The sequence below is a fragment of the Heptranchias perlo genome, chromosome 12 (genome assembly GCF_035084215.1).
Source record: "Heptranchias perlo isolate sHepPer1 chromosome 12, sHepPer1.hap1, whole genome shotgun sequence".
Lineage (NCBI taxonomy): Eukaryota > Metazoa > Chordata > Chondrichthyes > Hexanchiformes > Hexanchidae > Heptranchias > Heptranchias perlo.
The window spans coordinates 4,541,410-4,554,468 of NC_090336.1; the positions used below are offsets into that span (position 1 = coordinate 4,541,410).

At 48.8% G+C, this 13,059-nt stretch overlaps 1 protein-coding gene across 1 annotated transcript in view; it reads left to right on the plus strand.

Moving 5' to 3' along the window:
- Nucleotides 1-13,059, plus strand: part of LOC137327658 (tetraspanin-4-like) — a 314,133-nt gene that overhangs the window by 287,946 nt on the left and 13,128 nt on the right. Inside the window, exons 4-5 of the mRNA XM_067993460.1 lie at nucleotides 1,821-1,922; nucleotides 4,712-4,843. Coding sequence (XP_067849561.1) covers nucleotides 1,821-1,922; nucleotides 4,712-4,843 — 234 coding nt within the window. The remainder of the gene's footprint in view (nucleotides 1-1,820; nucleotides 1,923-4,711; nucleotides 4,844-13,059) is intronic.

The following is a 13,059-nucleotide window of genomic DNA, read 5'->3' on the forward strand; positions in this document are numbered from 1 at the left end:
ATATTGTTAACCATTCCCTCTCCTCAGGTACCGTCCCCCTCCCCTTCAAATCTGCCGTCATCACCCCCCTCCTCAAAAATCCCACCCTTGACCCCTCTGTCCTTGCAAACTACCGCACCATCTCCAACCTCCCTTTCCTCCCCGAAGTCCTTGAACGTGTTGTCACCTCCCAAATCCGGGCCCATCTTTCCTGTAACTCCATGTTTGAACCCCTCCAATCAGGTTTCTGCCCCTGTCACAGCACAGAATAGGCCCTTATCAAAGTCACAAATGACATCCTCTGTGACTGTGACCATGATGCACTATTATAACCTCCTCATCCTTCTCCACCTGTCTGCAGCCTTTGACACGGTTGACCACACCATCCTCCTCCAAGGCCTCTCCTCCGTCGTCCAGCTGGGTGGGACTGCACTCATCTGGTTCCATTCTTATCTATCCAGTCGTAGCCAGAGAATCCCCTGCAACGGCTTCTCTTCCTGCTCCTGCACCGTTACCTCTGGAGTCCCCCTGAGGATCAATCCTTGGCCCCCTCCTATTTCTCATCTACATGGCGACATCATCCGAAAACACAATGCCAGATTCCACATGTATTCTGCCGACACCCAGCTCTACCACACCACCACCACCCTCGACCCATCCACTGTCTCTCATTTGTCACACGGCTTGTCCAACATCCAGTACTGGATGAGCAGAAATTTCCTCCAACTAAATACTGGGAAGACCAAAGCCATTGTCTTCGGTCCCCACAACAATTCCGTTCCCAGCCACTGACTCGATCCCTCTCCCTAACCACTCTCTGAGGCCGAACCACACCATTCACAACCTTGACCCTGAGATGAGCTTTGACCACATATCTCCTCAATCACCAAGACCTTCCACCTCCGTAACATCGCCCGTCTCTACCCCCGCCTCAGCTCATCCGCTGCTGAAACCCTCATCCATGCCTTTGTTACCTCCAGAATCTACTATTCCAATGCTCTCCTGGCCGGCCTCCCATCTCCCACCCTCTGTAAATTTGAGCTCTTCCAAAACTCTGCTGCCCGTATCCTAACTCACACCAAGTCCCGTTCACCCATCACCCCTGTGCTCACTGACATGGGCTCCCAGTCCTGGAACGCCTTGATTTTAAAATGAGAGGTTATAACTATCAGGAAAGAGTGAACAGGCTGGGGCTCTTTTCTCTAGCAAAGAGAAGGCTGAGGGGTGACCTGATAGAGGTCTTTAAGATAATGAAAGGGTTTGATAGGGAAGACGTAGAGAAAATGTTTCCACTTGCAGGGGAGACCAAAACTAGAGGTCATCACTGTAAGATAGTCACTAATAAATCCAATAGGGAATTCAGGAGAAACTTCTTTATCCAGAGAGAGTAAGAATGTGGAACTCACTACCACAAGGAGTAGTTGAGGCGACTGGCATTTAAGGGGAAGTTCGATAAACACATGAGGGAGAAGGGAATAGAAGGGTATGCTGATAGGGTTAGATGAAGTTGGGTGGGAGGAGGCTCGAGTGGAGCATAAACACCAGCACAGACCAGTTGGGCCGAATGGCCTTTTTCTGTGCTGTAAATTCTATATAATATAATTCTATGTAAAACAGGTGAAATACAAATCTCACCCGGTGTATAGTTTAATCCAACCTGGTCGGAGGCAGCAGCCACTAGTTCAGTGTTTTGTAACCTGGAGATTCCACTCATGCTGTGCCCTCACAGTCTCTGATGTTATCTGATCCCCTTCACTTTGTATTACTCACAGGTTCCCGCTGTCCTGCCTGTTACTTTCCCATAACCTATTAACACAAGCCTCTCTCCTTTCTACTCTCAGATTGACACTTACGCTCAGGAGGATCTGAAGGAAGGGCTTCGGCTGTTTGAGACGGAAGGAAATATCGGACTCACAAACGCTTGGAGCATCATACAGACAGATGTAGGTTCACCTGTATCTCCGTTTCACACATCACTGGGGGGTGTAGTGTGTCACACACTGGTCTTTCACCTCTGGGACCTAAGTTTAAATCCAGCCCAGACTGATTGGACAAAAGTCTCTTCTGCCTGCTGGCTGTAAGGGTCCCGTGTGAAATGAGTTGAGTCTCAGTCCACTTCCGAGTGGGTGTGGGCCGAGTGGGCGTGTTACTACTAACCAGATACACTGTCCCATCAAACACTCCCAGGGCAGGTACAGCATGGGTTAGATACAGAGTAAAGCTCCCTCTACACTGTCCCATCAAACACTCCCAGGGCAGGTACAGCACGGGTTAGATACAGAGTAAAGCTCCCTCTACACTGTCCCATCAAACACTCCCAGGGCAGGTACAGCACGGGTTAGATACAGAGTAAAGCTCCCTCTACACTGTCCCACCAAACACTCCCAGGGCAGGTACAACACGGGTTAGATACAGAGTAAAGCTCCCTCTACACTGTCCCATCAAACACTCCCCGGGGCAGGTACAGCACGGGTTAGATACAGAGTAAAGCTCCCTCTACACTGTCCCATCAAACACTCCCAGGGCAGGGACAGCACGGGTTAGATACAGAGTAAAGCTCCCTCTACACTGTCCCATCAAACACTCCCAGGGCAGGTACAGCACGGGTTAGATACAGAGTAAAGCTCCCTCTACACTGTCCCATCAAACACTCCCAGGGCAGGTACAGCACGGGTTAGATACAGAATAAAGCTCCCCTTTCATTGCTTTAATAAGGCCTCGCGGGTCAGGTACAGCACGAGTTATGTTGGCAGGTCAGTGAAGCCCCTGGGACATTCTACCCCCCTGATTTATTGTGTTAAGCTCTACCTCAGCTGACTTTTTATTGACAGACCCAGGTGAAGGACCAAGACCTCTGTATCTAACCCGTGCTGTACCTGCTCTGAGAGTGTTTGATGGGACAGTGTATCTGGTTAGTATTAACACGCCAGGTTGGAAAAGTAGAAAAGGTTAAATAATTAGTAAATGGTGAGCTGGTAGTGCCAGGCTTGGGATTTAAAAACCTGAAGATTGTAGGAGGAAGGGAAAATTGGGAGAAGTAAGTCTAGAGGTTCTGGGAAAGAGCATATCAGCATTGGAGAGTCTTTAGTGACTTGATTTGAACACAGTGTAGGTACAGAATGAGTTACGTGCTGTACCTGCCCTGGGTTTGTGTAAAGGAAGAGGAAATATGTTATGGATGGTACATCTGAAGGAGCAAGAGAGGAAATTCAGAGAAACACTGACCATAGTAATAGCGATAGAACAGAGACAAGAGGAGTTGGAGGCTAGAGGCGAGAGAAGGTCACCTGTTAAACCGTAATTGTTTTCACCGTATCCTGTCCAAGAGAGTCCATCTACAGAATGCAACTCGCCAAGGCTTCTTCGACAGCACCTCCCAAACCCGCAACCTCTACCACGTAGAAGGACAAGGGCAGCAGGCACATGGGAACAACACCACCTGCACGTTCCCCTCCAAGTCACACACCATCCCGACTTGGAAATATATCGCCGTTCCTTCATCGTCGCTGGGTCAAAATCCTGGAACTCCCTTCCTAACAGCACTGTGGGAGAACCTTCACCACACGGACTGCAGTGGTTCAAGAAGGCGGCTCACCACCACCTTCTCAAGGGCAGTTAGGGATGGACAATAAATGCCGGCCTTGCCAGCGACGCCCACATCCCATGAACGAATTTTGAAAAAAAGATTGGTACTACAGGAGCCTCCCTAGTTAAGAGAGCAGCGTTCATCTCTGGTCCGACTCGGGCTTTATTTTGACGGTTAAGTGTTGTCAAATGAAATGAGACGTCTTTAGCACAGAATCCAAACTTCTTGGAGACAGTTTTAGTGTCGGAGGAGATGTGGGAGTTCTGTTTAAGTTCAGCGAGGATGGTGAGGCCGAGCATGGCAACTGATGGCTCCTTAGCCCTTCCACACCTAAGGGATGGGAGATAGAAAGAAATTGTGCCTGTGAGAAACTAGATTCTGAAGGCATGGAGGGCTCATTCGATTGCACTGAAAGAGGATTGAAACTTGGGAGCAATGAGGGTGTGGAACGTGAAGGAAGCTGGTGAATGGGGAGTGGAATCATCAGCAAGAGGGTGGCTAGTGTCGGGTTTTGAGTGGAGGGGGTGCTGATACGAAGAAAGAGGAGGCTGGGAGGGAGAAGAGCTTTGAGGAACCACTGAATCAACGGACAATGAGTAAGAGAATGAGCCACAAACTGCAGCCCAGATTTGAGTGGAAACCAAACAACCGTGAGCATAGCTTTCTCCCTTCAGACACGTCAAAGGAAATGACTCAATTCAATGAAGTGTTGCAGAATAGAGTAACACGTTCAGGAGCGGAAAGGCCAATGCTGGAAACCAGGGTGTGATCGTGGATCGGGCCAGAACTTACTGAAATTATTGTAAGCTGCTGAAATTATCAATCACTTTGAAAGGACAGATTTAAATGGGAATTGGAAAGGTTGGAATGAGCAGCTATTTAAGGAATAGGGTCAACATGGGTAAATGTTGCAGGAGAACGAAAGGCAGACTGGGAGAGAGGTGTAGGGCGGGGCTACGTTCAGAGGCACACGTCACATAGAACTACATAGAAATGACAACACGGAAACAGGCCCTTGGGCCCAAGCAGTCCATACAGGCCTTTATGCTCGTGTGAAAGGTGGGAGCGGATGAGGTTGATGAAAGGTTATCGGAGTTCGCGGTCCATTCGCGGTCTGCCCTGACTTGTTTACATTGGCTGTTCCAGTTCAGGTGCTGTGGAGTTTCAAACTACACCGACTGGTTTGAGGTCTTCAACACCACCCAAGTGCCAGACTCCTGCTGTCGGGAATACAGTGCGAGCTGTGGCCTGCATTCTCCGGACACATGGTGGAAAGATGTAAGTACCAGAGCACCGTCGCCCATGGGCTGTGCGTGGGTCGCTGCGTTTTTGGAACTGGCTCCCTGATGGCCCAGTTGGTAAAAGTGGCGAGGGCTCGAGCCGTACACAATCGCTCGGCTAATCCCAGCCGCAGCCTCCTCACCCCTGGGCTGGTGAGGCAAAAATCATCCAGTCTTACCCCTGCCCTGTCACCCCTGCTGGGAGTGAGATCAAGCGGGCACTCGGCTGCGATGCTGTCCATGGTCGAACAGCCTACAGATAATCAGGCTCACGCGCGAGGAATGGTCACTTGCAGAAGGAGTTGGAGGGGTTCCTAATGCTCGTGGACTGTAGCCCATCGAGGAGTCAGTACCTCCAGGGGAGGACGATCCGGGGGGGGGAGGTGGGGTGGGTAAGAATGTTATAGGGTAGAACCTAATGTTCTGTGACTAAGCGTCCCCACGATGTCTGTCGTAGAGCCCGGGCACTCGCTGACACTGGTGCTGTTGCGCGGGTGATGTGTGTGCAGTTAGTTGGTGACAACCATGTTCATGGTTGTTTGGTTTCCACTGAAATCTGGGCTGCAGATGATGGCTCATTCTCTGACTCAGTGTCCATTAATTCAGCTGCCACGAGCCTCGGCTGCAGAGCAGCAAGCCCCAGCTCATTCCCACTGAGCACTGCGGTGTTAACAGTCTCCTGAGACTGTAAATCATTAACATCTGCGGTAAAAACAAAATATCTCCCAAAGGATGACACTGTGAGGAGGAGAGTTTGAGTGACCAGGACTCCTTCATTAATTGGACCATTGATACTGTTCAGAGTGTGTAATAATCTGGGTACACATTACGCTTTCCCACGTGCTAAAGTGTGTCATATCTGCAAAAAGTCTGCTTCAACCTCTCTCCTGCTAACTTACTGCACAAGTCTTCAGGTGAAGAAGGTCCCCCAACTTCTCTTTGTACCCCTAACGTCCTCATTTTAATCTGGCTCTCCTTGGATTTGACTATGGTGAACAATTTGCCAGGAGAATCCTCCATTTCCTTCATAATCTTCACCATGCGATGAAGTCATCTCAAAGTCTCCTCCTCTTCAAAGAAATCAGACCCCTGGCCCTCGATGTTGTGTGTTATATTATCCAGTGTAACTGACGGAAGTATCCCTCAACAACAGCCAGCTGACACATCCGATCTTCAGCCTCTGTGTTTCTGCATCCCTCTAACCCTTTCACATCTGCCACGCTGCCTCTACTGTGTTCAGGGCACTTGTATCACATCTCCATCGCAGCTCCCCCTACCCCTCTCTGCTCTAAATTCACTGCTCTCCTGTCCTCCCTAAACCTATCCCTCTATATACCTACCCATTTCCATAAAACTCCCTTGACCTTGCCCTCTCTGTGACCTCTCTATTCCCATCGTCTCAATCACAGATACGGCCATCTCTGACCAGGTCCTTGTATCCCTCACCATCCACACTCCCTACCCGTTTCCAACCCGCTTCCTTCAGCATCTGCCCCTGGGGAAAAAAACTCCTCCACGACACTTACAATGGCAGTTACAACTCCCAACCATCTAGCCTATGGACCTCCATTCTCCACAACACATCTGCAGGTACTGATCTGCTCAATGATAGCCTCACCTCTGCCTTTGATGCCCTTGTCCCCAGTAAAAGCCTTACTCTCTCCCACCCTGGTCGTTCCCCCTGGCACGACCTCCATCTTCACTCCCTCAAGTCCAAGGGTTGTGGACTTGAGCATACTTGGCACACGTCTGGTTAGCCTCTATCACCAGGTCAGGCTGCAGCACGTCAAGCACAATCGGGCCTCACTGTCCTCTGCCAAAACCACCCACTGGATCATCCTGGAATGCAAAGATAATCCTCGGCTTCTTATCAACCGTCTCCTTAAACCGCTCTCCCCTGCCCCCACCCCCACCCTCGCCTCCAACAAAAAAGTGCGAGGAGCTCGTGGACTTCTTTGTCACTAAGATTGAGACCATCCATTCAGCTGCCTCTGCCGCTTCCCTCCCTTCCCCCGAGCCCACCAAGCCAAACTTCCCCGACGGTTCCCCCCTGCCCTAGCCCTGAACTCATAAGAACATAAGAAATAGGAGCAGGAGCAGGCCATACGGCCCCGTAAGCCTGCTCCGCCATTCAATCAGATCATGGCTGATCTTCTACCTCAACTCCACTTTCCTGCCTGATTCCCATATCCCTTGATTCCCCTAGAGTCCAACAATCTATCGATCTCAGTCTTGAATATACTCAACAACTGAGCACCCACAGCCCTCTGGGGTAGAGAATTCCAAAGATTCACAACCCTCTGAGTGAAGAAATTCCTTCTCATCTCAGTCCTAAATGGCCGACCCCTTATCCTGAGACTATGTCCCCTCGTTCCAGACTCTCCAGCCAGGGGAAACAACCTCTCAGCATCTACGCTGTCAAGCCCTCTCAGAATCTTATATGTTTCGATGAGATCACCTCTCATTCTTCTAAACTCCAGAGAGTATAGGCCCATTCTACTCAATCTCTCCTCATAGGACAACCCTCTCATCCCAGGAATCAATTTAATGAACCTCCGTTGCATCATCTCTAAGGCAAGTATATCCTTCCTTAGGTAAGGAGACCAAATCTGTACACAGTACTCCAGGTGAGGTCTCACCAAAGCCCTGTACAACTGCAGCAAGACTTCCTTACTCTTATACTCCAACCCCCTTGCAATAAAGGCCAACATATCATTTACCTTCCTAATTACTTGCTGCACCTGCATACTAACTTTTTGTATTTCTTGTACCAGGACACCCAAGTCTCTCTCAACACCAACATTTAATAGTTTCTCACCATTTAAAAATGTTCTGTTTTTCTATTCTTCCTATCAAAGTGAATAACCTCACATTTCCCCACATTATACTCCATCGACCACCTTCTCGCCTACTCACTTAACCTGTCTATATCCCTTTGCAGACTCTTTGTGTCCTCCTCACAGCTTACTTTCCACCAATCTTTGTATCGTCAACAAACTTGGATACATTACACTCGGTCCCTTCATCTAAATCATTAATATAGATTGTAAATAGCTGAGGCCCAAGCACTGATCCTTGAGGCACCCCACTGGTTACAGCCTGAAAATGACCCGTTTATCCCTACTCTCTGTTTTCTGTCCTTTAACCAATCCTCTACCCATGAGACCTTATCTTGTGTAACAACCTTTTCTGTGGCACCTTATCAAATGCCTTTTGAATATCCAAATATACGCCATCCACTGGTTCCCCTTTATCTACCCTGCAAGTTACACCCTCAAAAAACTCGAATAAATTTGTCAAACACGATTTCCCTTTCACAAAAACATGTTGACTCTGCCTAATCGCATCTTTCTCTCGTTTCTCTCCTATCTCCCCATATAATTTCTCTCGAGCCCATTCCCAGTAAACTGCTGACCACCCAACCTCCCTTCCTGGCCCCATGTTGGCTGATATTGTAAATAGTTCCCTCTCCTCAGGTACTGCCCCCTTCATCTTCCAAATCTGCATCATCACCCACCCTTGACCCCTCTGTCCTTGCAAACTACCGCCCTATCTCCAACCTCCCTTTCCTCTCCAAGGTCCTTGAACGTTTTGTCATCTCCTAAATCCAGGCCCATCTTACCCGCAACTCCATGTTTGAACCCCTCCAATCAGGATTCCGCCTCTGACACAGTACTGAAGCGGCCCCAATCAAAGTCACAAACTATGTCCGCTGTGACTGTGACCATGGTGCACTATCCCTCTTCACTCTCTGTGACCATGGTGCACTCTCCCTCCTCACACTCTGTGACCATGGTGCACTCTCCCTCCTCACTCTCTGTGACCATGGTGCACTCTCCCTCCTCACACTCTGTGACCATGGTGCACTCTCCCTCCTCACTATCTGTGACCATGGTGCACTCTCCCTCCTCACTATCTGTGACCATGGTGCACTCTCCCTCCTCACTCTCTGTGACCATGGTGCACTCTCCCTCCTCACTCTCTGTGACCATGGTGCACTCTCCCTCCTCACTATCTGTGACCATGGTGCACTCTCCCTCCTCACTCTCTGTGACCATGGTGCACTCTCCCTCCTCACTCTCTGTGACCATGGTGCACTCTCCCTCCTCACACTCTGTGACCATGGTGCACTCTCCCTCCTCACACTCTGTGACCACACTATCCTCCTCCAATGCGTTCCCTCCAGCTGGGTGGGACTGCGCTCACCTGGTTCCACTCTTACCTATGCAGTAGTAGTCAGAAACTCTCCTGCAGTGGCTCCTCTTCCCATCTCCGCTCTGTTGCCTCTGGAGTACCCCAAGGATCTACCCTTGGCCCTCTCCTAGTTCTCCTCTGCATGCTGCCCCTCGGTGACATCAGCCATGACATAGGCCCAGTTTCTACACGTATCCTGGAGACACCCGCCTCTACCTCTCCACCACCTCTCTCCACCCTTCCATTCCCTCTGTGTTGTCAGGTTGCTTGTCCCACATCCAGTCCTGCAGGAGTCACAATTTCCTCCAGCTTAACATCGGGAAAACCGAAGCTGTGACTTTGGCCCTCGCTCATCCAAGACTCTGCTGTCCATATCCCATTCCCCAGCAGTCCGTTCACCCCATCACCCTGTGCTCACTGACCTACGTTGGCTCCCAGTCCACCAATGCCTCAAATTTAAAATTCTCATCCTCATGTTTAAATCCCTCCTTGGCCTCGCCTCTCCCTATCTCGATAACCTCCTCCATCCCTACACCCCACAACCCCAAACTCTCCGTTCCTCTCATTCTGGCCTTTTGGGCATCCCCCACTTGGTTCTCCTCACTATTGGTGGCCATGCCTTCAGCTAGCCAGGTCCCACGCACTGGAATTCTTTCCCTAAAACCCCCCTTCACCTCTCCACCTCCCTCTCCTCCTTTTAAGTCCTTCTTTAAAACCCACCTCTTTGACCGAGCTTTTGGTCACCCCTCCGAATATCTCCTTGTTTGGCTCAGCGTCCATTTCTGTGAAGCATTTTGGGAGATTTTCCTACGTTAAAGGCTCTATATAAACGCACATTGTTGTTGTTTTGTGACAGTAAATCAAAAAAGCTGAACGATGAACAAACGGTAGAGAAAAAAAGGGAGATGAATAATGAATGAAGGCGCAGTGTAAAAATAGCATGAATGCTCGGGAGCTGCCTGGGGCGTTCCACTGGTTCCAAATGCACTGGGCTGTCGGTTACAAGCAGATAATTTAATTGGTCCGTTCTAAGTCCCATTGGCTGGATATCGACTATACATGGGCACATTTTTGAACACGGGCAAGGCAGGCCAGCTGGTAAACATCCAAGCTTCCCTCCGTGCCAGGGAACCACACACAGTTTGCTGTACCTGATTTGACGTCTGCCAAATCTGCTTAAGACTCACCCAAAAAATATGCGTTTGAGGATAAAAGGCTTGCCCGTACCCTAACTCTCACCGTCCCGTTCACCCATCACCCCAATGCTCGCTGACCTACGTTGGCTCCTGCTCCGGGAACACCTTGATTTAAAAATTCTCATCCTTGTTTTCAAATCCCTCCATGACCTCACCCCTCCCTTTCTCCCTCCTCCAGCCCTACAACCTTCCGAGATCGCGGCACTCCTACAATTCTGGCCTCTTGCGCATCCCTGATTTTAATCGCCCCACCATTAATGGCCGTGCCTGCAGCTGCCGAGGCCCTCAGCTCTGGAATTCCCTCCCTATAACTCCGCCTCTCTACCTCTCTCTCCTCCTTTGAGATGCTCCTTAAAACCTCCTTCTTTGACCAAGCTTTTGGTCACCTGTCCTACTATCTCTTCATGTGGCTCGGAGTCAGATTGTTTGATAATCGTTCCTGTGAAGCCCCTTGGGACGTTTTACTATGTTAAAGGCCCTGTATAAATACAAGTTGTTGTTGTCGGTGAGATAACGGGACTGTAAAGAAGGCACTGATAGATAGCAAAACATCCTGCGACACCCCAAGCACGAGAAGTGTTTGCCCCTCCCCCTGCTGAAGGTAAAGGTGAGGATGTAAACTCATCGCTGGGGTCTGGTTCCCGAGTTCCACTCACCCCCTCTGAAGTGCTCATCCTGATGTGCGTGTTAGACAGCGAGTGTCAGCAGGCTATTCAACTGTGTGGAGCATCATAGCCTGGACCTCACCCAACATTCCTTCGCACGCTGTCCAACAGGGGTTAGAATCATAGAATCTTACAGCACAGAAGGAGGCCGTTCGACCCATCGTGCCTGTGCCGGCTCTTTGGAAGAGTTGTTGGGAAGTGATCAGGTGCTTGTTTTCTTCTCTTTCCCGAGCCCAGAGCTCTGAGTCCACTGGCTCTCGCCATGGCTGAGATCAGCTGGGAATTGAACTGGGGGTCTTTGTGGTGTGCAGGGGTTAGTGCCAGTGTAGATTTAACCCACAGAGCTACCAGCCCACATAGGCTGAGCATACGAACATACGAATTAAGAGCAGGAGTAGGCCATTCGGCCCCTCGAGCCTTCTCTGCCATTTGATAAGATCATGGCTGATCTGATTGTGACCTCAACTCTACTTTCTGGTCTACCTACTATAGCCTTTGACTCCCTTGTTAATCGGGAATCTATCCAACTCAGCCTTAAAAATATTCAATGACCCTGCCTCCCCCGCTCTCTGGGGAAGGGAGTTCCACAGATTCATGACCCTCTGAGAGAAAAAACTGATCCTCATCTCCGTTATAAACGGGAGACCCCTTATTTTTAAACTGTGACCCCTAGTTCCAGTCTCTCCCACAAGGGGAAACATCCTCTCAGCATCTACCCCTTCTAGTCCCCTCAGGATCTTCTATGTTTCAATAAGATCACCTCTCATTCTTCTAAACTCCAGTGTATACAGGCCCAACTTGTCCAACCTTTCCTCATAAGATAACCCCCTCATCCCAGGAATCAGTCGAGTGAATCTTCTCTGAACCGCCTCTAAAGCAATTATGTCCTTTCTTAAATAAGGAGACCAAAACTACACACAGTATTCCAGATGTGGTCTCACCAATGCCCTGGACAACTGTAGCAAAACATCTCTACTTTTATATTCCATCCCTTGCAATAAATGACAACATTCCATTTGCCTTCCTAATCACTTGCTGTACCTGCATGTTAACTTTTTGTGATTCATGTACTAGGACACCCAGATCTCTCTGTACCTCAGAGTTCTGCATTCTCTCTCCATTTAAATAATATACTGCTTTTCTATTCCTCCTGCCAAAGTGGACAAGTTCACATTTTCCCACATTATACTCCATCTGTCAAATTTTTGCCCACTCACTTAACCTGTCTATATCCCTTTGCAGACTCCTTATGTCCTCTTCACAACTTATTTTCCTACCTACCTTTGTGTCATCAGCAAATTTAGCAAACCATACATTCGGTCCCTTCATCCAAGTCATTGATTATAGATTGTAAATAGTTGAGGCCCAAGCACTGATCCCTGTGGCTCTCCACTCATTACATCTTTCCAACCTGAAAATGACCCATTTATGCCTACTCTCTGTTTCCTGTCAGCTAATCAATTCTTTATCCATGCTAATATGTTACCCCCTACACCATGGGCTCTTACTTTGTGTAGTAGCCTTTGATGTGGCACCTTGTCAAAAGCCTTCTGGAAATCCAAGTACACCACATCCACAGGATCCCCTTTATCCACAGGATCCCCATTATCCACAGGATCCCCTTTATCCACAGGATCCCCATTATCCACGTTGCTTGTTATTTCCTCAAAGAACTCGAATAAATTAGTCAAACACGATTTCCCTTTCACAAAGCCGTGTTGATTTTGCCTGATTGTATTGAGATTTTCTAAGTGCCCTGCTATAACCTCCTTAATAATAGATTCTAGCATTTTCCCTATCACAGATGTTAAGCTAACTGGCCTGTAGTTTCCTGCTTTCTGTCTCCCTCCTTTCTTGAATAGAGGAGTTACATTTGCTATTTTCCAATCTGAATCTCAGGAATTTTGGAAAATTAATACCAATGCATCTACTATCTCTGCAGCCACTTCTTTTAAGACCCTAGGATGAAGTCCGTCAGGACCTGAGGACTTGTCAGCTTTTAGTTCTAATATTTTTTTCAGAACCCTTTCCCCACTGATTGTAAATGTTTTAAGTTCCTCCCTCCCTTTCACCTCTTGATTCACAATTATTTCTGGCATGTTATTTGTATCCTCTACAGTGAAGACGGACACAAAACATCTGTTCAATTCATCCGCCAT